The 26214-nt window shown below is 43.8% G+C and overlaps 3 protein-coding genes across 13 annotated transcripts in view; 1 reads left to right on the top strand and 2 right to left on the bottom strand.

Annotated features, from left to right (window-relative positions):
• Positions 1-51: 51 nt before the first annotated feature.
• On the bottom strand, positions 52-12084 carry LOC6738370 (protein disabled). Of its 5 annotated transcripts, none has more exons than XM_039293663.2 (10): positions 11260-12084; positions 9066-9136; positions 8408-9004; positions 7740-8346; positions 6769-7002; positions 3596-6587; positions 3422-3525; positions 2624-3361; positions 2432-2561; positions 52-2368 (listed from the first exon to the last, which is right to left on the bottom strand). In XM_039293663.2, the coding sequence occupies exons 1-10, from the start codon at positions 11294-11296 to the stop codon at positions 1285-1287; spliced, it is 6594 nt and encodes a 2197-aa protein (XP_039149597.1). In that variant the 5' UTR covers positions 11297-12084; the 3' UTR covers positions 52-1284. The 5 variants fall into 5 exon arrangements, with proteins under 5 accessions (XP_039149597.1, XP_039149596.1, XP_039149598.1 ...); XM_039293662.1 differs by lacking the exon at positions 11260-12084 and adding an exon at positions 10091-10831; XM_039293664.1 differs by lacking the exon at positions 11260-12084 and adding an exon at positions 10091-10831 and having other exon boundaries at positions 3596-6362.
• Positions 12085-12521: 437 nt separating this feature from the next.
• The window catches only part of LOC6738368 (LIM and SH3 domain protein Lasp), a 30137-nt gene continuing 16444 nt past the window's right edge, over positions 12522-26214 (top strand). For 3 of the 7 annotated variants that reach the window (XM_044923003.1, XM_044923002.1, XM_044923000.1), the window contains exon 1: positions 12522-13265. In XM_044923003.1, the coding sequence (XP_044778938.1) occupies positions 13197-13265 (69 nt within the window). In that variant the 5' untranslated portion in view covers positions 12522-13196. The remainder of the gene's footprint in view (positions 13266-26214) is intronic. The other 4 variants (XM_039293681.2, XM_044923004.1, XM_044923001.1 and 1 more) reach the window with 3 other exon arrangements.
• LOC6738369 (homeotic protein female sterile) lies at positions 17766-19284 on the bottom strand. The gene is made up of 2 exons (XM_002085142.4): positions 19131-19284; positions 17766-19063 (listed from the first exon to the last, which is right to left on the bottom strand). Exons 1-2 carry the CDS (start codon positions 19158-19160, stop codon positions 17933-17935), a joined length of 1161 nt encoding a protein of 386 aa, XP_002085178.1. The 5' UTR covers positions 19161-19284; the 3' UTR covers positions 17766-17932.

Below are 26214 nucleotides of genomic sequence, written 5' to 3'. Positions count from 1 at the left end.
CAAAAGTTTGGAAACGACTTGACTTGTCCAAATAAATACAACCATTTTCAATATGCTTCTCACAGTTTAATTAATAGAACAAAATGATGGGACAAAAACCAATTTCTGCATCCCCTACACAAAGGGACTTGACAATAACTATCGTATTCGTATAATTGCATTACATATGTATAAGAATAGGTTCGTATGTATAATTATCGTATATTATTTAGCTGCTTGGGAGTTACTTGATCGTTCAGTTTCAGTTGCTTGTTCAGTTACGTATAAATATATAGTTATGTATAATATATAGTCAAATCATAAAACACTTTGCCATGGAATTAAACTAATTAGTCGTTAGTTAACTATGTAATCAAACAATCATACGGATTATGCTTGTAGTATGCATAAACATAAACGTACCCTAGGAATATATGTGGTATTGTATGCTAGCACAATGGTTGCACTTTTGATAATTCGATATATGGAGTAGACGACATCTAGCATAGGCAATTAATAAGTTGCTTTCGATTTGCGGATCGATTGATGATTCGGGGCGGGGGGCGTGAGTATTTCGTTACTTGTCGAGTGGGGAGTAGCTTTAACAAACACTTGTTCTCGTTTTAGTTTTCTCTATGGCTTGCTTGGGAATCGACTGCTGGATAAATCTATATATACAATCTGGCTTTGGAACAGGATCCGAGCTGTGTGATGTTTTGGCTTGGGCAGAACTGGGAGTAAGAGGTACCTCTACAGTTCTCGTTGAAGTGTTACGATATTGCAAGTTTAAATGGCGATTGAGTTGACTAGATATATGTGGCGAATTAAATATCGTATGGTTTCTTCATTTCTCTCTCTTCCCTAAGACTGCTCCTCATCCTCCCGATCCGCCGGATCCTACCACAGCACATCGTAATCGTACACATGCTCCGAGGACGCAATGATCAGACACTTTAGAAAGTCATCTAGGGTGCGCTTGAGTTTCCACTTTTTCGGCTTCCTCAGCAGCTGCTGCAGCGGCTTCGACTTGACCTTTGGCTCATGCCAGGGACTTGTAGATGTGGAGATGGATTTCCTAACCGGCTGATTCACTTGCTCCTGCAACTGCTGGACTGGCAAGTTGCAGTAAATATGGCCATTTAAGCTCTGCCGCAGGCTATGCAGTCGCTGCTGCTGGTAGTAGTGATTGAGATTGGCCAAAAAGGAAAAGTCCGTGTCATTGACCACATCGATCTCCGCATAGTTGTGGTTATCGATGTCCGGATCCGGTCGCTGCCCCGATGCCTTGGCAAACAGTTGGTCAAATCACATGTTTTCATCGAACTTTGCAAAGTTCGCGTCCTCGCTCCACTGGAACTTGCCGCCCTCGCCGTCATCATTGTGCTGATCCATTGCCTGTTCCTGCTCCGGTGATTTGAAGAACTCGTCATCCTCAAAAGGATCCTCCTGCTTTTTGGCAAATATGTTTACCGACTCGGATTTCTTGATCAGCTCCTGGCGCTGCTGCAGCTTGCTGGTTCGCATATTTTGCTTCCTGCTCATGGCACCTGATCCTCCAGCCCCTGCTGTGCCAGTAGCCGCTTGTTCCTTTTCAAAATCGAATGATGCCTTGGCGAAGTCATCCTCAAAGGCAGCATCGTCGAACTGGGAGACCTTCACGTTATCATCAAATCGCAGTTTCTGCGTAATTGGTGGTGTTGAGGTCGGCGGTGTTTCCATCTCGAACTGCTCCCGTTTCTCGCGATCTGAAAAATCATTGGAGAAGCGGAACAGGCTCTTCGATCCGCCGTTGTTCGCATTTGCCGAAACTGGACCCGCCGGCGTGGAATTGCAACTGGAGGCGGTACCTGCTGGCGCCGGCGGCGGAGAGCTCTGATTAAAATCTGACTCGAATCCATCGTCAAAATTGAACTTGGAACTGGTAACTCCAGCGGAGGACTCCCCGCCACTCATCATCAGGCCACCCGGTCCAGTGCTACTGGCATTCGAACGTGGTGTGGGAGTTGGAGTCTGCTCGTAACTGTCCACAAAACCATAGTCACTGTTAACCACGACGCCTCGTGTACGATTCTGGCCCGGAAGCTTCGCCAGCGATGGCGGCTGATGGCGTTCCATTTGGCGACGCTCGGACTCCAGCATCCGCTGGTGCATCTCATGTCGCCGGCGGTTCAACCTCTCGAACTTATCCTCATCCGTTGGCGGTTCATCATCCACGTAGTCCTCATCATCATCGTCGTCATCATCGTTACGCTGGCCTGGACAAATATAGTCATAGTTATCTCTGATGCCACGCCCATAGCTCGATCTGGACGGGGCAGAAGTACTAGCGCTGGGAGCACCGGCGGTGGCTAAATCCTTGGCACTGCGGGCTCGGGTCTTCTTGCGGAATCTGCGGTTAAAGAAGGTGTTAAATAAAATATTTACTCAATTTATAAAATAATATTCCACCAACCTTCGTTCTTTTTCTCCATCGGAGGGAGTTTGACCCAAAGCCGCTGCTCTACGACTCTCAGCCAGTCGCCTTTCAGTTTCAGCAGCGCTCGCTGGACGCTTCCAAGACTTCTGACCAGGCAAGGCTGGTTCTGCAATGCGCATACAATTAATACGAGAGAACCGATATGAATTACAAACTTGCGACACATACCCTCTCCGTCCCAGGGACTGGAGCCGCTGCTCTTGCGCAATCGCTGTGGACCCACTACTGCATTGGAGGGCAGCACCACATCGCCGCCTAGCTGATTGGGACGCTGTAGGCTTCGTACTCCAGATCGCTGCTGGAAGTCCTGCTCCGAGTCCTGCTCGTAATCAATGTCGCCACTTATCCGGAGCTTTCCAGACGTAGTTGTTGGCTTTCGTAATGAACGGGTCTTCATCTGCTCGCGATCACGTTCACGATCCCTATCCCCACGGTAATCATCCCGACTATCCAGGCTGCCATAAACATCGTTTCCACTACCAAAACTGCGACGACGACGGTTGGCGCTTTCATAGGACTCGAGGCTTTCCCGATCGAAGGATTTGCGATCGCGCTCCCGATCCCTGTCCCTTTCTCTGTCATACAGATAATCACCACCACCTCTTCCTGGCTTGTAGGCCAACGGTGACCGACCTCCACGCTCTTCGTAGACGTTTTCGTAGTCGAAATCATAGCTTGGACGAGCATAATCCCGATACTCTCGGTCGCGATCACGCTCTCGTTCCCTATCCCTGTGATCTCCGCGATATTTGCCTCTCAGTTGTCCACGTTTGTCGTAGATGGGTGGTGGTGGGCCATAGCTGGATCTCTCGTAGGCAGCACGATCGAAGGATCGGACGCGCGCTTGCTCAATCTCCTGAGGTGACCATGTATGGTGCGCCGGGTGATGATACCAGCTGGGGGATTCTGCAGGAACACAAGTATCGTTAACGATTGATTTAAAAATCAGTTTTATGAAAAACGCACCCAATTCAAAGTTATCCCTGCTGCGAGAGAGTCCGTGCTTGAACTTTCGCTGCTGCTGTTGATGTTGTGGCTGATCTCGGCGTGCAACGAATTCCCCATCGTAGCTACAAATATTAAAGATATGGGGAATTATTATTATATTACCTATATAATTATTCAAAGAAGTGGACTTACTCGTAGTCCTCGTCGCAAGAGTTCATTCGCCTGGCGTGTCGCATGTAGTATCCATGCCGGTCCGTATGCTGAGGTGGAGCTTGCATAGGGGGCTGATGGGGATGAGCCATTTGAGCGGCGGCCAGCTGTCGCCGCTTCAGATACTCCGGCGTTTCATCGTCCCAGGGACTTAGGTCTCGGGATGATGAGGATGTCTGCTGGCGCTCCTTCTTCGCCCAGCGACGCTGTTGCTTTGACCAACCATCATCCCGGGGATCCGAACTGCAAGGCGATTCTACCGTATCCGGTTGCGAAGTGTTGGAGGCAGGAGGTGGTGGCGGCGGAAGAGTTAGCCTTGCCTTGCCCTTTGCCTTCGGGGAATCGAAAGTAGCCCAGGATTGCTTTTCCCGATCCTTGTCGCCCATCATTTGTTTCGTTGCGGTATCGATGAGTTGGGACACGGCCGAAAGCTGCGAAGGCACAGGCGATGGGCCCATGCCTGGTTTCTGGAGGGGAATCGGCGACGTGCTGACATCATTGAATTGCGAGGGCGTGTGCAAGCCGGGAGCTCCACGTGATGGAGCTGCCGAGGAGGTGGCGGGCGAAACTCGATCCCTTGAGTCCAGGGAGAGATTCGAAATTGCACGATGCATAAGCTCGTCGATCTCGATGTCATCTTTCGTTCCACCACCGGGAGCCGTTAGGATGGAGAGGAATTTTTGATCCTGTTTTGGAGGCAGGGATTGCTGCTGCTGCTGGACATCCTCTAGAACCGGAGCAGTTGCATCCAGTTGTTGCGTCGACGTAGAAAGCTTTTCATACTGATCCTGGCCGCTGACAGGCTCTGCGTCCTTCTCATTGCTATCCAGGCTGCTCTCACCACCCGCATCAGCATCCTCGTCCTCATCATCATCGCCCACGGTCAAAGCGGAAGACGAAGGCTCTGTTGGAAAGCCCCTGCTGTCGACCAAACCATGGCGATCGCGGGCATGAGTCTGCACATTCTGATGATCCATAATTTGACGAAGGTCATGATCCTCATTGAACTCATCACTGAACTCAGGAAAGTCTTGCAACAGATCCTTTTCCTTCTCAGGCTGAGTGCCGGTTGCTATTGCTGGTTTATCAAAGAGATTCTCCACTAGGATAATGTCCCGCAGAGCTGCGTAACGATCTTTGGCCTGGGCCACCACTTCGGTGATTTTTGTGTCGATCTTGGGCGCAGGTTTAACATCTAAGGCATCAATTGGTAGCTCCGCACCCACAATGTTCACCTCCAAGCCCTCTGGAATTTCCTTGGCCTGGGTCTCATCCACTGGCGGTGGTGTCAAATCGCCCATAAGATCCGTTTCCTGCTGTTGCTGCTGAAGCTCCTGATCGATGATCTCGCGAAATACGGCATACCGATCTGCTGAGGGCACTGTCGCAACAACTGGCGATACTGTCGGCATTGGAGTTGGTGCGTCGTTGAAGTTGGCGAAATTGGCCACAAAGGTGGAGTCCGAAGAACCGGAAGGCATTACTGGTTCATCCTCGCCAAAAGTGTCGTCGAACTTGGCCACGAAGGAGGTCTGCTGATCGAAGTTTACCTTGAACACAGCAGCCGTGGATGCTGGCGCAGGAGCTGTGTTGGCTGGCGAAGATCTCCTCTCTTGACTGTGAACTTGGCTTTTTTCACTGGACAAATACTCGGAGAGATAGGCTGTCAACTGGACCAGAGTCATGGTGCTCAGTTTGCTGGCGGGAACGTTCAGTTTGATAGCCAAATCATCCATTCCCAGGGTGAGCAATTGAGTTAGGGTGATATCGGGAGCCAAGGTATTACTAGAGGGCGCTACTTCCGGGGCCTGGGCCTGTGCCTGTGCTTGAGCCTGCAGAATCTCTGCCTTGTTTTCGTAGATATCCTGCGGCCTGCCTAGCGATGCCTGCCGTTGAGGTCTCGCGCGAGCCGAGGATCCTTGACTGGGTGGCGGCAGCAATGGCGGTGGAGCTCCCAACGGAGCTAGATAATCATCCTCGGTGTGTCCAGGTTTTCTTGGCCTTCCCGGACCCGGAAAGCAGCCATCAGAGCGACCAACACGGCGCGATGGCAATGGAATGGGTGGTGCGTCAACGGAGGAGATAGTCCTTCTTGCTGTGACATTACTGTTCAAATACTCATACCTTCCTGTAGTTGGCGGTGGAGTGGGATTTGCAGGTGACGGTCGGATGACCAGGTCGCTGAACTGCTTCTTGGGTGGCAGGGGCGGAGGTTCCGAGTACGGAGTCGAGTCTGGACGCGGCGGTGGCTCGGGAGCTGCCTCTGTTTCACTCAACGAATCGCTCTCCTGCAAGCGGCGCATGTTAACACTCGATCCAATATCCGAACCAGATTTGCCAAATGATCTGGCCTGACCAAAAAGATGCGGCATCTTCTTGTTGCTTATACTGGAGATCACATCTAGTGCTCCGCCACTTGGAAGGGCGGAAACAGATGCTGTGGGACGGTTCCTCACCGTACTTGGAGGCTGCTGAAGCTGCAATTCCTTCTCTGGTGGCAATTGCACCTGAAGTGGTCCATTGAATACATTCGCTTTTGTCTCCGTTGCCAAATTTGGAATCGAGGGAGCTGGAACCGCCGGCGGAGCCTCGAACTCGAAGGCATCCAGCTTGGCAAAGAGATCGCTCTCCTGGAAGGGATCTGGATCGCTCTTTTTGCGAGTGGGCGAGAACGGATCCGTATCCCTGGGCAGAAGTACAGGATCCGCCGGCGGATGGGTATTCTCCAGCGAGGTCAGCGTTGGCGGTTCTGTGGTATAATAGTGGCCGGTGGGATTAGGTGGATTAGTGACATGGCCAAGCAACAGTTTCAGCTCAGCGCTCGGGGTGATCGAATGGGAAATAGATGTGGGTATGGAAATGGGAGCGGGCAGCGGATCGGGATTGAGAGCAACCGTGGACAGGAGCTGTCCCAGACTGGCGGCGGTGCTAGCGGTGGATGTTAGTGTGTTAGCCGAGATCTGGAGCGGATTTCCTGCGGTGCAAGTGCAAACTTTAGATAGCTGCTTATTCAAGGCGATTTCTAATTGCACAGAGAAAAAATGTCGCCAATAATGATGCACAACTCGTTTATCATGATGAAGGAAATACATTTTAATTGTTAATGATTTTTTTCTCTGTGCAATAATGGTGTTCGAATTGCGGTTGGTTAGTACCTGCGGTGATGTTAGTAGCTGTGGTGGTGGTTGTGGAGATGGTGGTGCTATCCTCCGGAAAGAGGCCATCCGACTGACCCAGAGAGAGACCCAGACCGAGACCCGCCTGGCTGCCGGAGCTGAGCTCCTTAAGCAGCTTCTTCGGCGGATTCTTTAGCTCTTGGAAGAAGTATTTCCTATCGACATACGGCCTGGTGCGTCCTGTGCCTAGCGGATCCAAATCCGTGAACGCATCTGAACAATGGAACAGAAGGGATCAGGAAAACGACAGGGATAACAAGCAACGAGAGCAGCTCCAAGCGGAGACTCCGAATTCGCATTTGGCACAAAATCAAAAACAGGAGAAAAACTCAAAGAGCTCAGAAGAAATGGAAGAGAAAGCTTATATCTTCGATAAGTTCCGAAGACAACAAATCCACAAACGAAGATCCCTATTTAAAAGATATATAAGTTAATTTGTAGTGAGTAGCGTCGAATTTAGGATGAGCACGTTACTAATCAAAACCATATATAAATTACAATTAATAAAGTAACGTAAAAAAGGGACACACCAAAAATGTTTAGTGAACAAGATAAGATTAGGGTAAAATAATGGTAATAAAATAAATCACATGAGAAAAAATAAAGAAATAAGACCTTTTCAAAACTATCCAAATATATGTTTAGATTCTTAAGAGTTTCTTTACACATTCATTGTATAATTTTTTTTCACAGGTTTTGTATAATTACACAAAACCAAATTCTGTTTTTCCCCCGAAGATTCCATACAGTTCAATTAATTTGACCCAAGAAGACTACCAATTGTTCCCTTGCCGGGCGGACACATCTAGTTCCACTGACCACTCCCCACACGATCACAGACAGCTCTTTTATCGCTTCAATGGAGATGACAAAGCGACCAAATTCCACACAAGACGCGACAACTTCAATGATGTGGAAAAGTAGGTGGAGCGATGCTCTTTTCAACTCACCCAATGACAAAATGGTTGAGGTCTGCTCCTCATTTCCCAAGGCCGAACTGAGGCCCATATCCAGATCAGCCAAAGGTCCAGATCCTGCAGCAATCTCCGTCAGTTGTTGCGTGGGAGTGGCCGTGGATTCGCTGGAGGCCAGCGGAGCCATGGCCAAAACCGAACCCAATCCACTGCTGCTCACCACTTTGGACGTGTCGAAGACATCATTTTGTTGGTCCAGTTCCTGCAGCCAATTGTCATCGTCGTTATCTGCAGCCTGCAGTCCAGCGGTGGCTGATCCTTGGGAGCTACTTGTACCAGGAGGTGGCGAAAGCATTGCATCCAAACTGGTCACCGCATCAGGCGTTTTGTTGGGCGGCTTGTGCCTGTTGCGTCCGGAATCAGGTGGCGGTGGCAGGATGCTATAAGAGGGCACATAGATAAATGAGTCTCCGAAAGGATCGTCCTCGCTGGCTGATTTTGCTAGAGATGGATGGCCAGCACCACCAGTGCTGCTGGTGGTCGGCTCGTTTGGCGTTATCCTTTCCATCTGACTGATTCCCCGCTGAAGCGAGGTAAGCTCCTGCTCCAAGTCCACCAGATCGGCCACGGATTCCGGAGAGACCTATAAGATATAGTGTTGTAATAAAAACCACTTTGAAATAGCATATGACTGGATAACGAACCTCTTTGGCCGCCGATCCGGATGCCTTGGCCACGTCAAGATTTACGCCCAGCCTGCTCGTTCCATTCGTGGTGCTAAGACTACTGCCCAGCAGGGTGAGGGCATGGCCGGAAGAGATTCCTCCGCTGGCCAAATCCGAGTGGCCCAGACCCATGCCGCCCAGGCCGGCGGACTTCAGCGACGACAGGGAGGCCAGCTGGCTGGAATGGTCGTGCAGGGACTTCCCCTGGATCTGCTGGCGCGCCATCTCAATCTCCTTCTTCTTGAGCTCGAAAACTACCTGAAAGAGATCGCGCATGGCCAGCACCACCTGGCTGGCCGCCTTGTCCGTCTTGATGCCGAAGAACCGGTGACCACTGTCTGGCGATCCGAAGATATAGCCAAAGGCCCTCGAATCCGTCATATCCTGGGCGATGAAGGAGATCTTATGCACCGGATGATGGTACAGGGAGTCACCCGTTTTCTCATCCCTCAGCCGCAGACCATCGATGGTCACATGGATGGTTATCCGCTGCTTGTGCTCTCCAGCTGCCCGGATGGCCATTTTGAGATCCTGCAGCGCCTCCTGGCACATCCGATCACCTCGAGCCTCGCCCACCTTAAATTTGGAAGGATCGCAATGTAAGATAATGAAATTTATCCAAAAAGTAAACTCTTACCTCCAGAATGCCGATGAGCTTTGCCTTGAACTGAACGCCATCGCCGAAAAAGCGTCCCGGATCATTGCGATCTGGAAAAAGAGGGCAAGAATCGAATGCCAGAATGAGTCTTTGTGTTTGTTAAGGTGTGTATTCGGATAATTTTGGTTTGGCGAAAATGTTTTACAGAGTGCAGTGGTCACTCGTCAGTTTTGGAAGCCGTGGGATTTGGGGTGTGGCTGATTTATTTTGAGAGCACCCACATTTATAAACGATTTTATTTAGCGCTGTTACAAATCTTGGCAACATTTCAAAAATTAAAAGATAAAAAAGTTACAAAAGGAGTATTTAGGAAACGGAATTAACTAGAATTATAATTAAATTAATCCATCTAGTCCGAAATGTAAACGAAAATGCTTTAATATTTGCAATATAAAATGAAATGGCAAGCAAACTAATTACTCATTAGTTTATCAAAAGAAGTATAATCCATTTTGTCAAAACTCTAAAGAATGTGGACAAATATGGGTTTATTGGAGCGAATCCCCATTCAAATCTTTTGAATGATTCATTTTTCAAATTTTTCGAATAATTATTTGCTTGAATGAACACTTGTGTTCCGCGTTGGATCATCCAATATTTAAAATGATGCTTCCATGGAATGCCAAATTTATATGGATTATATATTTTTTATTGTGCTTTATATTTATATGAAATATTAAAGGAAATTATTCACTAAAAATTTTCGTTCAAGATCAGGAAGTCGTTCATTGCTTTATTCAATATTTTGCGTTCATTTTGCATTCGTTTCTCATTTTTGATCCCTGGAACTATAATTTAATAACATCAATATAGTGATAGTGATAGGACCATCGCGAGTATTTTTTATATATAGCTTCGTCTTATCAGCACAAAATCAAAAAAATATTCACTGTGATCTTCGCATATGTTTGTATCTTGGTTTTGTTTGCCGTTTCTCACTGCGGAGGGGTCACTGTGTTCGTTTGTTTGTGATTTGTGTATTTGCTTAGTTTGTTTTCGCTAACGTTTTGCGTAATTCGTTTCCTCTGCCGCGCCGCTGCCGCCGCCAAAGGTGCTGGCCAACGAGAGATTGGAGGAGGCTGTGGACAATTTGGCCACCAGGGACTTGACCATGTTTCGCCCGGCCGAAGACTCAGTGGGTACTGCTCCTGCTCATTGGGAAAACGCTGGCTGGAAAAACTCTGGAATTCTGGAACTCTGGTCACCGAAGTGTCAACAGAATCAGTGTAGCATTCCGGGCCTCTCTGTTGTGTGTGTGTGTGTTGACATTTCCATTGGGACGCGGACGAGGAGGAGAGTGTGTTGGGGCTGGAGGGGGCACACAATGGAGGACAAACAATACATAAATTCCACAACGATTTTTCGCGACGCTATAGATTTAATTAAATTCTAGCGGAGAACGATGCGCGATCATGGAATGAATAAAAGCGAATGAGAGCGTGGAAACGATGCGAATGCTCTCACTGTGTCTCTCTTTTTCGACTGGACTGGATTGTCGCAGTTTGTTCAATTGAAATAACAAACAAAAACACACACACACTCTTTGAGGCACTCGTGTGTGCACATAGATTTCACTCTATTATTTAGTGAATTTTGTGGCGCAAAATACAGTACAGAAAACGCGCAGCTCTCTCGGCCATTGTTGATCTTTTTTGGGAAAACTGCAACACCTGCGACGCCGGCGCAGCAGCTGCTATTCGATTGACAGATGCTGGCCGAGTCGCTTATCGATAAGCCGTATCTAGCATTGAATCGAGGGATCGATCAATAGGATATATCGGAATTTGAAAAACTAGCTTCGTTCAAAAATAAACCTAAAGCGTTGAGTGAGGAATTTACTTTGTCGCTGCTGATAAGTATGATTAGCTTTTTAAGTAAACAAGGGAGAACGCTATGGTCGAATTACGCAGATAATAGAAGTGCGAGGGAGATGAAAAAAGTAAAGTAGAAAAGTTGACTGACATACTATTTACCATCTCTACAACAGGACGTATGAGTGCAGTTTGATATGAAGTGCTATTGAAGGGGCAGAATATTTTTAAACATGAACAAATTAAGACCGTTTATTTCCTAAGTTAGATGTCAAATTCAATGTTTGCTATAGACATCCAACAAGAAGAATAACTTTATAGATGACAAAATTTCGTTTTAAGGTGCTATTTGTGTCACTTACATTTACAAGGACTCGTTTTCTTGCGCAGCGTCTGCATTTTGCTCAGAAAAAGCTGATTGGCATTCGTGTAGTAATTCCTTTGGCCGCGTATAATGTTGCGAATAATGATTGAGCCTTAAAGAGCTTTAATTATTTATGATTTGTTGGATTTCCCTTCGTTGTTTTATTTCTAAGTGCTTTTTGTGATTTGTTTACACTTGTTTCGCTGTTCGCGTCTTCCGTCTCTTTCGCACTCCACCACTTCCTGGCAGTCAGCGTTTTGTTGTTGTTATTGTGCCAGTCGGTCGATAGAACACACCGGCATTTGTCTCACTCACACTCGCACGCGCTCACACGGACACGGCACGGATTATCGATTTTCCAACGGGGGCCTCTGTGTGCGTGTTTACTTCCACTTTGCCTACTTTAGGGCGTTGTGGGGGGTGGGAAAGGGATGTAGCTACGCCTTTCATTATGCAGCGGTAAACTATCTAATTTCAATGAACTGTTATTCGTTGTTTGATCCTTTCCCGTCTTAATATTGCACAACACGCGCAGCTTTCTTTGTCTGGCAGCCAGGAAAAAAAGTGAAGCACAAAGAAGTGGGTGACACACTCGCGATTTTGGCAGAGCGAAAAAGCCAACTCGACTCTTTTGGCAGATATTTACAAGCTGATTTTGATGTTCTCCCTGCTTTGCATGTATTTGGCCTTCAATTTAACCCAATTTGAATGGGTTTGTAGCTTAATTTTGGTGCTACGCCCTGGGAGCAGCAGGATATGCACACACACCGAAAATTCGATAGTAAAACTCCAAGGATTCGAGGGTGGTGGGTCAAGTGCCGCGGGCACCCTATGCACCAGCCGGTACAGAAGCTATCGGTCTATCGACGGCAGCCGATAGGTAATTGCTCGTACTTGCGGTACAAGCTATTCCATATGTTTATCCAAAAGTTTGAAATAAATTGAAACTATAATACTAAAATTCTCTCTTAAGCTTTGAAACATTTACAGTTACACAAAAAAATATAAAGATTTTATACCAACGGTACCTTAAACTTCGATTAACTATCAAAATATTATGTCGTTAAAACAACCCTTAAACTTGCTTAACCGTTGAAGATCCCATTTTAAACGAAGATTTAAATTACATTCTTGATATATTTTACAATCGACAAGATGGTCACACTGCAAAGCAATTTCTCCACAAAACAGTGGCGCCAATACGGCCGAAAAGAGAACTCAAAAACATAGCAAGACATCGAAAAATATTGCACCACAACCCCGCAACGGTCACTTTGCTCGCAGTCTGCTGCGGTCACTCTATTCGAACGGAACGGAATATTTATCGCGGATTGTCGCGTTATTTCGTTTGTGTCGCGCCTCAATCAAACTCACCTTAAAAATTAACACTCAAATAGTAGATTACGAGCTCTGTGCCGTGTTATCAAAAATAACGGGATTAATTCATTACGAACGCCTACGCCAGTCGCTCTTCCTCTTTTTCCACTGCGCGCGTCGCTTATTTTTACCTGCAGCGCAGTCGCGACAGCTGAAAATTAATAAAACGAAGAGAAAAGTGTAAATTGGATCACAATTGGTAACAAAAAGTCGATGCGATCGATCGCCAGTTGTTTTATATATCAACAACAACAAAGCAAACCAGTTATTAGATGTTTTTGTGAATAGTGTAAATCAAATTCTCGGCTCATACCTACACATACACCAAATACATTCCCGTAGTTCCTATTCAGATCCGATCGGTTCTTCGATTCGCAGATCACAAGAAAATATGCAAAATTAAACCAAGAGGAGCGTAAATCGGGGAGTGCGAAAAGTGTCGTCGAAACGGGGAAAATAATCAAAGTTAACAGTAATATCCTGTTGTGTAAATAAAAGGCTTATACATACACACACACAGTCGCAGAAGCAACAAACAAAGGAGGAAAAAGCGGCAAGATGAATAAAACCTGTGCCCGTTGCCAAAAGGTGGTTTACCCCATCGAGGAGCTCAAGTGTCTGGACAAAGTGAGTTACATTCCCAATGCATATGTAGTCTATTTATCCTATTCAGATTCTATAATGTTCGCGGTGGCTCCTTTTTCCGTTTTAAGCCGCTCTTTCGTGCACTTGTTGCGGGCGCTAGAGCGAGACGGCTAGCTGGCACATGGCCGTGGGTTCTGCTCTCCCGCTCCCACTCCATGATTTTATCCCTTCCCCCATTGATCATGCGTGCCTTTTTTTGTATTTTTGTTGCTCTGCTTCTTCGGTGTTTATTATCCTATGCTTAATAACCGCAAAAGTTGTTTGGCTGCTTTGCCATTCGCTTCGCGGAATTCAAATATTTACTCGAAAATAACGGCGCAGCTTCGCGCGCGTCTGCGTGTGGGTGTAATGGCACTATTGCACTGAGAAAAAAAAAAACAATAAGATCGCTCGTCCAATACGATTTTCATTTCCACTGAAAATATGCTTAAAAATTTGCTAAAAGTAAACCCTAGAAAGTTTTAAATATATTGATATTTCTTAAAAAAAAACGTTCTAGACGAATGTATAAATTTTTTAAAATATGTTTTCTATAATCTTCTACAAACTTTGAAATCTATTATTTTATTATCCAATTTGATTTTGACTGAAATCATCTTACCATATCCCACGATCGACCCAACTGATCATTTCAGGATTTTTGCTCAGTGTAGTGGTGCGCGGGTGGCGACAACCTACAGAAATTACTGCTCACATTTTCGCCAACTCAGGAAATTTCTACAATTGCTTTTAATTTACGTTTGCCGCTTCCGCTGGCAGAATTTTCGGGCTCCCTCTCTAATTATATCGTGGCCTCTCTTTTCCGCAGCGGCGCTTGTTGCATTTCAATTCTTGCGATCTTGTGTCTTTTTCGCACGGCTTTTTTGGTTGCAGCTGCTTTTGTTGTTGTTGTGGTTCTTGTTGTTCTTTCGAAAAGCAACAAAAGCAAATCCGTTGACCGACCTTGAGCGCATATTTTCGAGACTTGAGACCAGTTTTTTTTACTGCGTTCCCCACACACACATACTTACGTTTAAAATCTGACACAGTGGTTTTCGCGAAATTAGCAGCTGGCTAAATGATAATATTTTCCCATTTATGGAAGTGCTGATTATCTAAATTCCATTTCCGTTTAATATTTTTTTTTTTTTCGCCTAAGAACAAAATTCGTTCTATTCAAAACTGGAAACAAATTATTTAATTTACTAAAATTTCTTGATAAATTTCTGTCAGTTGAATTCTCTAGAATATTTTTCAAATGAAAATATTTCGGTTACCGGAAATAAACAGCGTTTTTGCATTCTTGGAAATCGTCGAGCTTAACGGTACAAACTCTTCAATTATAAGAATTTAAATTGCAATGAATAATATTCAAAATAAAAATCACTCTTAATGGGACGCATTCGTTTTTCTTAAGAAATAAATAGGATACAAAATTGTGCAATTAAACTGAATATTGTTGATTTTACAAGGAGAAGTCTATAATTAGTTGGCTCCTTTCAAACTGTGAATTTGCATAATGTTTGTACTATATATTCGCAATTAGTTTTCCAACTAAACGGCTAAACACAGCTGTAGTTGCACGCAAAGTGGGGCTTTCGTTTCTCATGTTCAGTGTGCCCATGGGCTTATTGGTTTACGCCTAATCCAGTTTATTTTTAAGCGAACTTATGTTTGCCTTTGCCTCTAAGTCTGGGGCTTTTCCCCAATTGCAGTTCCATTTTATTTTCGCCCTTGGCTGGGCTGTCTATCAGTCTGTGTTTACGTTTCGAGGGCCTGTGTTATTGTTGTTCCCACGAAATTTGGAAGCTGATAACGCAGCTATCGAGCCGAGCCAAACATTTACATTACGAATCCCCTTTGAATCGAATTGAATCCATCAACGAATTCCGATTGCCAATCAGTTTCGAGTATATCAGCAGCGTTGAAACGTGTCAATCTTGCCCCGTATGGAACTAATACCCCTTCAGCGCCAAGAAGCACATCCTAATTATAGTCTCGTCTTTCTAGAGTTTCTTCTTCTTCTTCTTCTGCTTCTCCCCTTCCGAGTCAGCAGTTTCGTTTCTAATTATAGACAATGGAGTAATGAAGACTATTTTAAAGTCACCAGACAGACGCACCGAAGTCGGTTATAAAACATTTATGTATGTGCGTCTGCGTGTGTTTTTCGCCTAATGGAAATGCTGAAACTTGTAAACACAACGTTTGATGAGTAAGAAGAAGGAGGTGGGGGCGAAGTTTGAGGAGCATAAGTTTACCATTACATATTAAATTGCATTAGTTTACTTGTGTAAACTTCGTGTTCAACTTGCGCCTGCCTTCTGTTGCCGGGTGTGTCTGCCATTGCGAAACAATTTAAATGCATGCATTTCACAACAGACTTTGGAGTTGAGCAATAGATCGCCCGCCATATGAGGTCAGAGGCTTGACAAACTAAATGATTGCTATGCGGAGGGGATCAATCATATTTTTATTTTGCTCAGCCGCTCAGCGCATTACTAATTGGGGAATTTTTTATTCGAAGGGGATACAGTAGTTTTTTGAAAACCGGAAATGGTAAACTCATTTTATGTGGAATTTGTATATATATTTTTAATTTTATATATATAAAACGCATATATTAAGCTACTGAATTTTCCTATTACTAGAAGTTTTTAAAATTTCTCTTAATCCAATACCCACTGTACTTGCAATTTATGGCAATACAATAACCCTGACTAATAAAAGCCTATGAGATCAGAAGCCAAGCTCGAACTATTGTTTTCCGACTTTCAAGTCCAGTTTGCTTACGCAATGCTCGTGTGATTGTTTTCAATAATTAAAAACGAACAATAGTATTGCTTCATTAAAAGGGAGATAATAAACTAATACTATAAATTTTGCACTTTTCCCTGAATCGTCGTAACTTAAACAGCAATAGAACTATAGGGAGTTTTCAGAGCGAGATTTTCCTTGGCTGCTAATCTGCACGTGACACATCCTAATATCCTGATATAGAAATCGATACTCGTGACAGCAATAAACGGCTATTTTATACCAATTATCTCTTATTTCCTTCCACCTCGCATAGATACTTAAATTCGTACATAGATACGAGCGCATAGAGAGATTGGCACGCGAATTCGTTTGAAGAAATGCCTTTTTAAATGTGCCGTTAAAGTTTTGCGGCTTTATGCGGCGCATTGCTGCCAGCGGCGCTTTGTTAATCGATTTTTGATACGAGCAAAAAAAAAATTAAAAACCAAGCGATTCGGAATGGAGAAGTCAACTCGACTGCTAGCCCATAAAGTTGGGCCTCCTGCAGCCGTGCCTATATCCTCTGTGCCTGTCGCTTCTGTTGCCAATTTCATTTATCTCTCAGCTTTATATGTTCCTTCCTGTCTTATATTGCATTTGATGAAGGAAGGGTATATTGGGATACGGATAAATGACGTGGGATTTATGAGAATATCATTAGATATGAGTGCAGAAACATATTATTACCTATATAACTCCTTAAAAACCATAATGAAGTTTTTAGGTATAAATTAACTGAACTTAAATATTTATGAACTCTTGGTATTTTTAATTTAACTTAAAAGACTTAAAACTTCTTAGTATGGCTAGAAAACTCCTAACATTTAATTTTAAACTTTCATTTATGATACAGCGATATACAGAGTATCTGTTAGTTGCAATCCCATCTTACTGCTTTACCAATAGTAGTCATTGTTGCATTTGGGCTTTATTTTGCACGAAATATGTGAGTTTGACTTTTTGCTTTGCGCTTTGTTTGGCTTTGGCCTGACTTTTCGAGCTGTTTTCGATGTTTTTACATCTTTTTTTTCAGAGTCAGAGCCACGACGAACGATTATTTCATGCTCGCAAGGAAAGTAAATGACCTCTTTGTTGTCATGTTGTCATGGGAAGTTGGGGGGATCGAGAAAGAGAGCTGCTCGCTCTGTGGCTCAATGGCTTTGGTGGGCATAGCTCTATAGCAATGGCTATAGGAACGTGCCAGTTTTGGCCAGCCTTTTCTGGCCAATTTCGCAGAGCACGAGTCGAGCGGCGAAAGAGGAAAGTCGAGAGCACAAGTCACACAAAGAGGCAGCGAAGCATCAAAAATAAAAGCGTCGCGCCGTCCGTTTGACTTCGTTTGCCACTTAACGAGACCCCCATTTAGCTTCTGCGCACCGCCGCCCCTGTCTTCCTGGCACACATTTTTGCACTTTCCTGACCCCGCCGACGACCTCTTCTTTCGCCCGCTGCAAAACCTCCTCTTTTGGCCGCCCCAATAGGCCATCACTTCTCACTGGGCCATGTTTTAATTTTTGCATCCTCTTCGAGTGACAAATGACTACAGCAACAAACTTCAGGACGTTTTGAGATGTAGGAAGAAGTATGTATTAGGCAATTCGCTGGATGCGCTGAAAGAAAGGTAGTTAGGGTTTCAGTTTCTTCTTGTTAATAGCAAACTACAACCACGATATTGAAATCAAATAACTTTTTTCTTTGCCAATGTATATTCAAAATAAAGTTCAATCTCAATGGGCTTCCATAGTTGAGGTCGTAAGTCTACGTGCCACAAAGATTGCTCATAAGATTTCAATTAGAATTTTGATGCAACATAACAACTTCAAAGACATATAAAACTAAATGATCAATTTTTGATTGGTAATTGATTGAGCGGCCTAGGAGATCAGCATGTTGGGATTCAGCCACATGCGTATCATGGCCTGGTTCTGGGCCAAAAATGCGGCTGACTCGAGATCACCGCGCCTGAATAGTCGCTCATCGAAGTCGAAGAGGGATCGGTTGGTTGGCAGCTCGGCATTGTGTTGTTTGCAGGTCTTCACTTGGCCACGGTTGGGATACGGCTTTTGACCAGCCGTCTGCTCAGCCAGAAAGCGCTGCATTTGCTCATGGTGATGGTTCAGGTAGGCTTTGGAATCGGAGAACTTCTGCGGAGAACTCTGAGTATCACAAGGTGTTAAGGACTTTGGTGAGGCTGCCTGCTCCGGAGAAGAAGTTGCTTCTGATCGTGGTTGATTTTGCTTGAGCTTCTGGGATTTCTTCGATTTCGACTTGGGTTTCTTTTTGTTTCCGCCAGGTGGCGCTAAGTTATTCGACTTGGAATTCACGTGGGCATCGCGGGATTTAGGCGTGACCTGGGCCATGTTGCGCTTCGGATTTAGCTGGATATTGTGTGCCTTAGACTGCGTCGGTGGGATCAATTTGATCTTGGCGTCGGTTGAATTTTTAGGGTTCAGCCGCTTGATCGGCGGCTGATTACCGGACCGCTTGAGACGTGGGGATAGCACCACCTTGACCTTGAGCCTGGATATGGGGAGTGATTCCACCGCAGCGGCATAACTCATCGGAGGATCCTGGTCCGATAAATAGGAAGAGGATGTGGTTGGACGACTGGAGGTAGATGGATGTTCCTCCAGCATCATGTAATCACTGAGTGGCTTACGCCGCACCGGAACGAGCTGGGGCGGCGACCTATTCTCAGATCCGGAACTGCCAGCACCGGTATAACCTGCTCGGGAATAGGTTCCTCTGGATTTACTACCAATGGACTTGCGTCCAGTCGATTTACCTCCTTCGGAAATATTTCCTGTCGAATTACCACTTCCGGAGAAAGCTGCTCTGGAATTACCCCCCTCGGAATTGCCGCTAGTGGAGCCTCCAGCTGCTCCATCAATGCAATTTCGGCGATTCCGGCGCTTCACCACCACCGCCGTGGATTTCGATTTTGGACCCGCCAGTTTAGTATTAGTGTTGGGCCCTAGTGCTATAGATGTTTTTGCTGGCTCTGGCTTACATCGGAATTCAAATCGGGAATTAATTACTTCACCTGATGGACTACATTAAACAAGCACTTACTTTGGCTTTTAGGGTGTACTGGGATTTCATTTTCTTCTTTGAGTCTCCACGATTCGACAGTCACTATATTCTGATAGAAATTTGACAACTAGCTGCCCTGTTAGTTTGACAATCAGGGTTGCCATATATATACAATTTTTGTAGCACACTAAAAAATACTGAAATGCTAAAGATATATATATCGATAGTAGTTCAAAATCGTAAAGGTTTTAAATTCTCCAAGTTTTTGCAATTTACTAAGAATAAAAATTGCAAACTACAATCCTAGATTTTCAATCAACTGAGTTTTCGGTTTCATCCGAATTAAAAAGTATAATTTAAAGACTTGAGAGCATTTTGTATGTCAAACGGTATCTCGATTTTTTTCTTTCTGTGCCTCACTCAAAACCTTTTCGCTTTCGGAAGCCACGATGGATAGGAGAAGAATGACAATAGCTTTATGTATTTATTTATATACATTTTCTCCACTCTTGACTGAGCCTCTTCAGCTCGCTCACTTCACTCAAAACTCGAAACTAAAGTTCACTTTTGCATGACAATCAATTTTTCACTCGACGGTGGATGGACAATGATGCGGGGCTCCAAAAGGGAAAGGTGGGGAAAATGGTCGGCGGGAAGGGGGAAAAATGGAAAATGGGAGTGTGGGGTGCCTCAATTGAGGCATGAAAATAAAAGTGGTCAAGCAGGCGGATAGAAAGAGAGATGCAGATACGATAGAGGGGGACAACATTTCGACTTGTCACTGTCTTTGTCTCCCCTTTATTGCAATTTGCTTCCCGTCTTTAAACTTCGTATATTATTTCTTTTTAATCAGATTTATATTTATCATATAAAATGGATAATTGAAGAGAAAACTTTGTTATTTAAAATCTTGTTTATAAATCTATATATCTATATATCTGTTTATATCTATAAATCTATGTTTTAAAAAGACTATGTCTCTATGTCTTATAGAGATTATTATTGCACTTACCATATAAGCTAAGGTAAAATAGCAAACAGTAATAAATGAGCATTGTAATTTATGAAGTTACTCAACCTTTTCATTTCTTCATTCTGCACCTTAATTATCGTTTTTCCGGTTCCCTGTTGCCTGAGAATCATTTTGGCCATTACTTTTGTTTCACTCCGAGCTTATGCAATTGTGTTTCCTCAAAAGAGCCCACGACTTTACCACTCACTTTCATTGCACTTTAATCTGCCAGAGAATCTTCAGTCTTGAGTCTCCGCTGCTCCCATTTCCCTTCATTTGAGACATTGCCTAATTAGACTTCGCTTTCAAGAGGTTCGCTTGCCAATTTTTTTCCTCGCCGAGATGGAAAGCAAATCAAAGGCGGCGGAAAAAAGATGGCTGAGAAAAACTGCTAGCAAACAGATTTTTCTATGCCTACAAACTTCAAAGTCAAGATTTCGCTTGGCCAGCAACTTGGCGTCTTTTGTGTCCCAAATTGTAAATGTAACAAAAAGTTTTGTCCACTTCGGAAAGTGGAAGTCGTCGTCTTCGTCTTCGCAGAAGTTGTTTGGAAACTTTAAATAGCTTCTGCCGCTGCGGCTTGTATTATTTCGGTGTTTTTTTTTTTCGCCCGTTTCTAGGGCTTCTTTCCCTCCAATTAAACGTTTCCCATTGTGGTTCCATTTGAGCATTTCGATGCTCAAATTTTGACTAATGACCGACAAAGAAGAATGGACAAGATGATTGAAGAGAGTCTAAACAAGTTTTGGGTCAAGCTTTTGATTCTTCTGCTTCTTGTGTATTTCCTGTCTTCTACGTCTTTTAATTGTTTTACCTCCCCCTGCTCATTTTGGTCTTTGTTGCTGACATTATATTGATGTTAATGCGCATTTGCTTTGGGGGAAGAGGAACACTTCCCCCTTTTTTTTGTCACTTGTAAACAAGAGTCACCAGCGGAATCCGAGGTCCGTTTGTGTAGGGTGGAAAATGTGGCAAGACAAGGGGAGTCGAGAAGTATGTTCCTCCTCGGTTGAATTGCTTTGTTTAAATTCAATTGATCTTTATTAACTCACCCATGGCGTGAGGGGAGGGGAGCGTGGCGGAGCCAAGGGGAAAGATCACTCAAGAGGTCTGCCAACGACTCGTGTAAATTCAGAGTGTGAGGGGTTGCGGGGGAAGAAAAGACAAGTTGAACTCGTCTTCGCACAGCCCTCTTGTCTTTAGTTTATTATTTCTTTCTCTTAAGCATTTGCATGACTCTCGTCGTCATCATCCAATTGATTCCCCCGCATTCAAGTTTTCAATGAGGGGGGGATCTGTAAATAGGCGTGGCATTCTATCTTTGCTGCTTTTATTGCATTTGTGGAGTGGGGAGGGCAGAAAAGGGGGCAGAATAAGAGAAGTTCAAGTGGTGGTTGTGTGACTCTTGAGTTCCATGGCACTTGAGGTTTATATTCTTCTATTATATGATGCATATATGTATCTGAAATACAGGTTAGAATATAGATTAAACTGCTTTTAATCAGACGGCATTTGATTGATGCACGTTCTTAAGTCGCTTTCAATTTGCCACTTTCTGCGCCCGTTGCAACGAAATCTTCTCCATTATTCAGCTCTGGCCCACATTTAACCCCAAACCGCATTCTGCTGCCGCTGAACTTGTGTCCCACATCCAAAAGTTTCGCTTGTTCGTCTTGTGTGCCAAGAGGGAGTCCTCTTAATTAATAATTGAAAAGTGCTCCTATATAGTATGAATGATATCCTTACGACATAGGCCAAGTCAACCCATTGGATAATAGATCTGATTTTTTTGTGCCAAAACTTTGCTAATCACATAAGCCCTGCCAGTCGTAGTTGTATTTGAATTAGCACTCTTGCCCACTGTGTGGGAAATGGGAAATGCCCTTTGTGCTGCCAGTGAAAATTCAAATAGTAGTCTTAACTGCCGGATAAATGGGCGGAAGGTGGGCGGGGACGGGAAGGAGTGTGTGAAGTTTCTGACGTTTATAAATTAAACAAGCAAAATGCTGAAACGTCAGCAGAACTGAACCAAACTGAAATGGACTGAACTGAACTGAACTGAAAACTGGAAGAGAGGTGAACGAGCCCCAGGCGGCATTTCCTATTGACTTTGCTAATTGACTGCAAAAGTGAAGGGACAAGGGGTGCGGGGGAAAGCGGGGTAAATGGCGTGAAAAAGCTGGGACTAGGTGAGTTAAATCTGTATAAACATTCGGGGTTTAGTTTGGACACACAACATATTATGCAGAAAATATATGTAGGCCAGATTATTAGGCTCTTTATCACATTCAAATGAATGAGCTCTTGCCATTTGTAAACTTGTCAAAATGAATTATCATAAATTAATCCCAACTTTCTGTTTAGTTGGGCTGTTGAACCCAATAGATCATTTCTTAATCGGATACAACAACAACAACAACATTTTGTTCAAGTGGCGGCAATTGGAAGTGAAGTCTTGAATAGATAATCAAGCTTGACTCCTTTGTGTGGAGTGTGTCACAAGTGATCTACAGCAGTGACTTGTTCACAAATCACTTTCTAATTGGTCTTATCATTTAGGCTCACACATTCTGCTGTATATTCCCATGGGTATCATCGGGCATATGGTAATCGTTAGATGCATATTCAAGACCCTGATCCGAGACGCCTGCACATATGTCAGGCGAACAGAGGAGGAAACATATATCACCGGCGCGTTGGTAATGCCCAATTTAAATAGAGAAGAGCAAACAGACATTTGATTGCGTAGAAGAGGAGCATTAGGCGGCGGCGGCAGTTCCCCCTTCTCCTCCAGCTGCCATTTCCCATCTTTAGAAATGGGAAAAAAAAAGAATGAGTGGAACACCCCACGTGAAATCAAAACCCACTTGCAGTTGCAGTTGCCAGCTGCCAGCTGCTGTGTCTTCAGCTTCTGCTGATGACGCTGATGGTGGAACTTTGCTGCAGCGTTTGAGTTCCGAGTTGCAAGTTGGTGTTGCGAGTGGGCGGGGCAGGGGGCGTTTCGGAGTCACACGTATAGAAAGATATGGGGGGGAATCCGCCTGATGAGGCGGAAGTGAAAGCGACCAAGCAGAATTAAACCGCTTCCTCCCTTTTATCCCAATCTGCCAGCTCGAGCTTTTGTTTGCCAGAGCAGTAGCACCCATCATACGTGGATACTCTTGATATGGTAAGGGATTTAAAAAAAAGTGGATAAATATTTTATTTTAAAAAACAATGTGTTTGAATTCCCAACAAGCATTTCAAATTAGGCATTTTAATTCATTAAGCAAGTTAGGTAATTTGCTCTTTAATTTTTCTTGTTCTTTCAAAGACATAATTTATGCCCCTATTAACACCAATCTTCTGTTAGCCATCCAATGAACTGGTTTGGTATAAAGTTAATATATCTAGATAAGTGGAAACATTTACTATTCGATAACTTTATCTATCGGTCAAAGATCGCTACATCGATAAGATATAAAAAGCTAACCAAATGACATTTAAACAAGAAGAATTCATATGTTTTTCACACATGAAATATAAAGAGTATTTGTAGTATTTGTTATACGATTGTTATAGAGTGTGAATGCAATTCTGAACGATTTAAAACTTAAAATCCCAGCCCGTTAAAGGGTAATAAAGCAGTCTGCAGTTTCGGATTCTTGAGTGTGTTTTTTTTTTTATTTTTTTTATTACATTCTGTTTTGGCAAGCCGTGGCTGCGCCTTAACCCAAAAAATCCCGAGTTGCGTTCAAGTTTTTGGTCAATTTAACACGCCTTGCCACGCTCTGTTTGCGACCCGCCAATTGTTGTTTATAAGCAAAAAAAAAAAGAAAAAATATTACAAGAAAAATGCGTGCTGACGTAAGGTCAAGGTGTTTACAGATTAAGAACGACGTACTCACAATCCGTACCGAAAATGAAAAATGAAAATACCCAAAAATGGCAAATAAAGTACTGTCATCGTCGTTGTTCGATTCTGAATAAAGTCTGAGGTGTTGCGATGAGTCATCGGCACTCGATCAGTTAACTACTTCATAACTGATTGAATTTCTTGTCTGTCGGTCTGTGGGACAATTGTCGCATTTGTCTGACTCTCCGACTTTCCCTATATATGGTGGCCCACACATGACATAATTGTCATTATCAACAACAACTGGCCGCTGATGAGCGTTAAGTAAGCCGGCAAATGGTTTTTAATTGTTGTTGCTGTTGACGTGACCAGTTTAAAGCCCAATTTGGTCATGCTATAATTGAATATTTAGCCCCAGGCAAGCTGACAACTGTATACACTGTTTGCTTATGCAATTCTCACTTCATGTTTTTCCATCTTCGTCGTTTTCACACGCCCGAAAAAGGGCGGAAAACTGTGGAAAACCGTTTGCTATCTGGTCAAACCGATCTCTTCCCATTCCCATTGATTGAAATCTACAAGTTTTTCAATTTGCTCGAACGCGCTTTCAGTTTCGTTCAATTGAATTAGGGGCTTCCTTTCTTTATTTGAGTTTAGCTGATGGCTAATTAAAAGTTGTTTTCGGGGTGGAAAGTGTGGAGAGGAGGGGAGGGGTGTGTGTGCCATAAATTGAATTTGATAGACAAAGTTGCAAGTGTGTTTTCTGTTTTCCTGTGACTTGGATTGCCTTTGTTTGACTTTTAGTTGCAAACTGGAACTTGATGTTAGAGTTTGCAATTGCATACGTTGCACAGACTCTGTCATATGCATACTTGTTTTTTGCCACTCCATCCGCACAATCAAAAGGCGAAAAAAAAAAAACAAAATGACGCAATCTTTCAGCGAAATTGTATAGCATTATCCCGAAATAGTGAACTAATATCGCACCATGGCATATATGGTTGTTAAATTCAACTCAATACTTTGGGTGCGCAATCTTATAGATTGCATTTGCGAAATGCGCGATAACATTGCTAGGATCTTGAGTCATATTCATTGTGAAAGTTGTGCGATAATGCGGCGGGTTAGCTCCCAAAGTAAATCCCATGTGTTATTATATGAGAGCATGTGGATCATGTTTGCCTTGCCTCAACCTCATTCCATTCAACATTCTTTCGGCCTTCATGTCACTCCAATCGCTGCGGTGAAATATATTTCTTTACACTTGCGCAAAAGTTGCAAATGTTTAGCGCAGATACTTTTTGAAATGAGAGATTGAAATAATGGGATTCAGATCCAAGCCAATGTAATTTGTATAGGATTGACATATTCCATTTGTGAAATATAGAAATTGTATTTGTATTATTCGTTATATATACCCCTTACTCACTGTGTACCCAGTTTTGCCAAAAGATCAACAAACCACATTTGATTAGAATCGCTTTTTATGGTTATTATTTTTTCCACATTTTTGCACGTACACTCGCTTCAATCTGAGAACAGAGATACATACGATACGAGTATAACCGAATTATTTGTTTATTAATTTCATTTATTGCCGCAAGTGGCGGCGGCGAATGAAGCGACTGGTGGCCACCAACTGCGTTCGTTTCGCTTTTTACTCGCATTATTTATTTCTTTCATTTTTTGTGCACTTGTTTTTTTGCCGGCAAGAATCTGGGCGATTCGCAACCTAATGCTGCTGCTGTTGCCAGCGAAATCTTCGAGTGCGGATGACTCATTCTCCAGCAATGTCGAGTGCGCTAAGTGAAGAAGGGGGGTGAAGTGGACTCCAGCGAGCTTGGATATGGCGTTGTCTTCTGGCGGGGACAACTCCATTCCACTCCATTCCACTTGGGCAACAGTGGTCCATGCTGGACAAAAAGTACTTTCGAGTGTTCGGAAATAGTCGCTGGAATATATATCTATATTTATATATAGAATATTTTCAAGATGCTTAATGTAAACAGAGCTGAGAAGATCGTTTTGCTCAGGTGTATTTATATATATTTCCTTTGTTTATTTTACACAAAATTATTTAAGTTGCAAGCTAGTGTCATCACATCTTATATATAGTTTTTCTTTCTATATTTTAATGTGATGCCTGTTTTTCCGACTATTGCCCGTTCATTCCTCCACTTTGATGGTTTCTCCAGTTGTTGTTTTGATTAAACTGCTGGCGGAGATGTGTGTTATGGCTACGCAGAGTTGGCCAAGAGACGCTTGAGTTGGCCTTA

This window comes from Drosophila simulans, chromosome 3L (genome assembly GCF_016746395.2).
Source record: "Drosophila simulans strain w501 chromosome 3L, Prin_Dsim_3.1, whole genome shotgun sequence".
Classification (NCBI taxonomy): domain Eukaryota; kingdom Metazoa; phylum Arthropoda; class Insecta; order Diptera; family Drosophilidae; genus Drosophila; species Drosophila simulans.
This window is presented reverse-complemented; position numbering and strand designations above follow the sequence as displayed.

Bases quoted from the DNA above. Each gene is read 5' to 3' on its own strand.
- LOC6738370 (XM_039293662.1), bottom strand. From the start codon at position 10,199: ATGGTCAAGTCCCTGGTGGCCAAATTGTCCACAGCCTCCTCCAATCTC. The intron at 9,005-9,065 runs GTAAGAGTTTAC...TCCAAATTTAAG, and splicing joins AGCTCATCGGCATTCTGGAG to GTGGGCGAGGCTCGAGGTGA. The intron at 8,347-8,407 runs GTTCGTTATCCA...TATATCTTATAG, and splicing joins CCGGATCGGCGGCCAAAGAG to GTCTCTCCGGAATCCGTGGC.
- LOC6738369 (XM_002085142.4), bottom strand. From the start codon at position 19,160: ATGAAATCCCAGTACACCCTAAAAGCCAAA. The intron at 19,064-19,130 runs GTAAGTGCTTGT...TTCCGATGTAAG, and splicing joins AGTACACCCTAAAAGCCAAA to CCAGAGCCAGCAAAAACATC.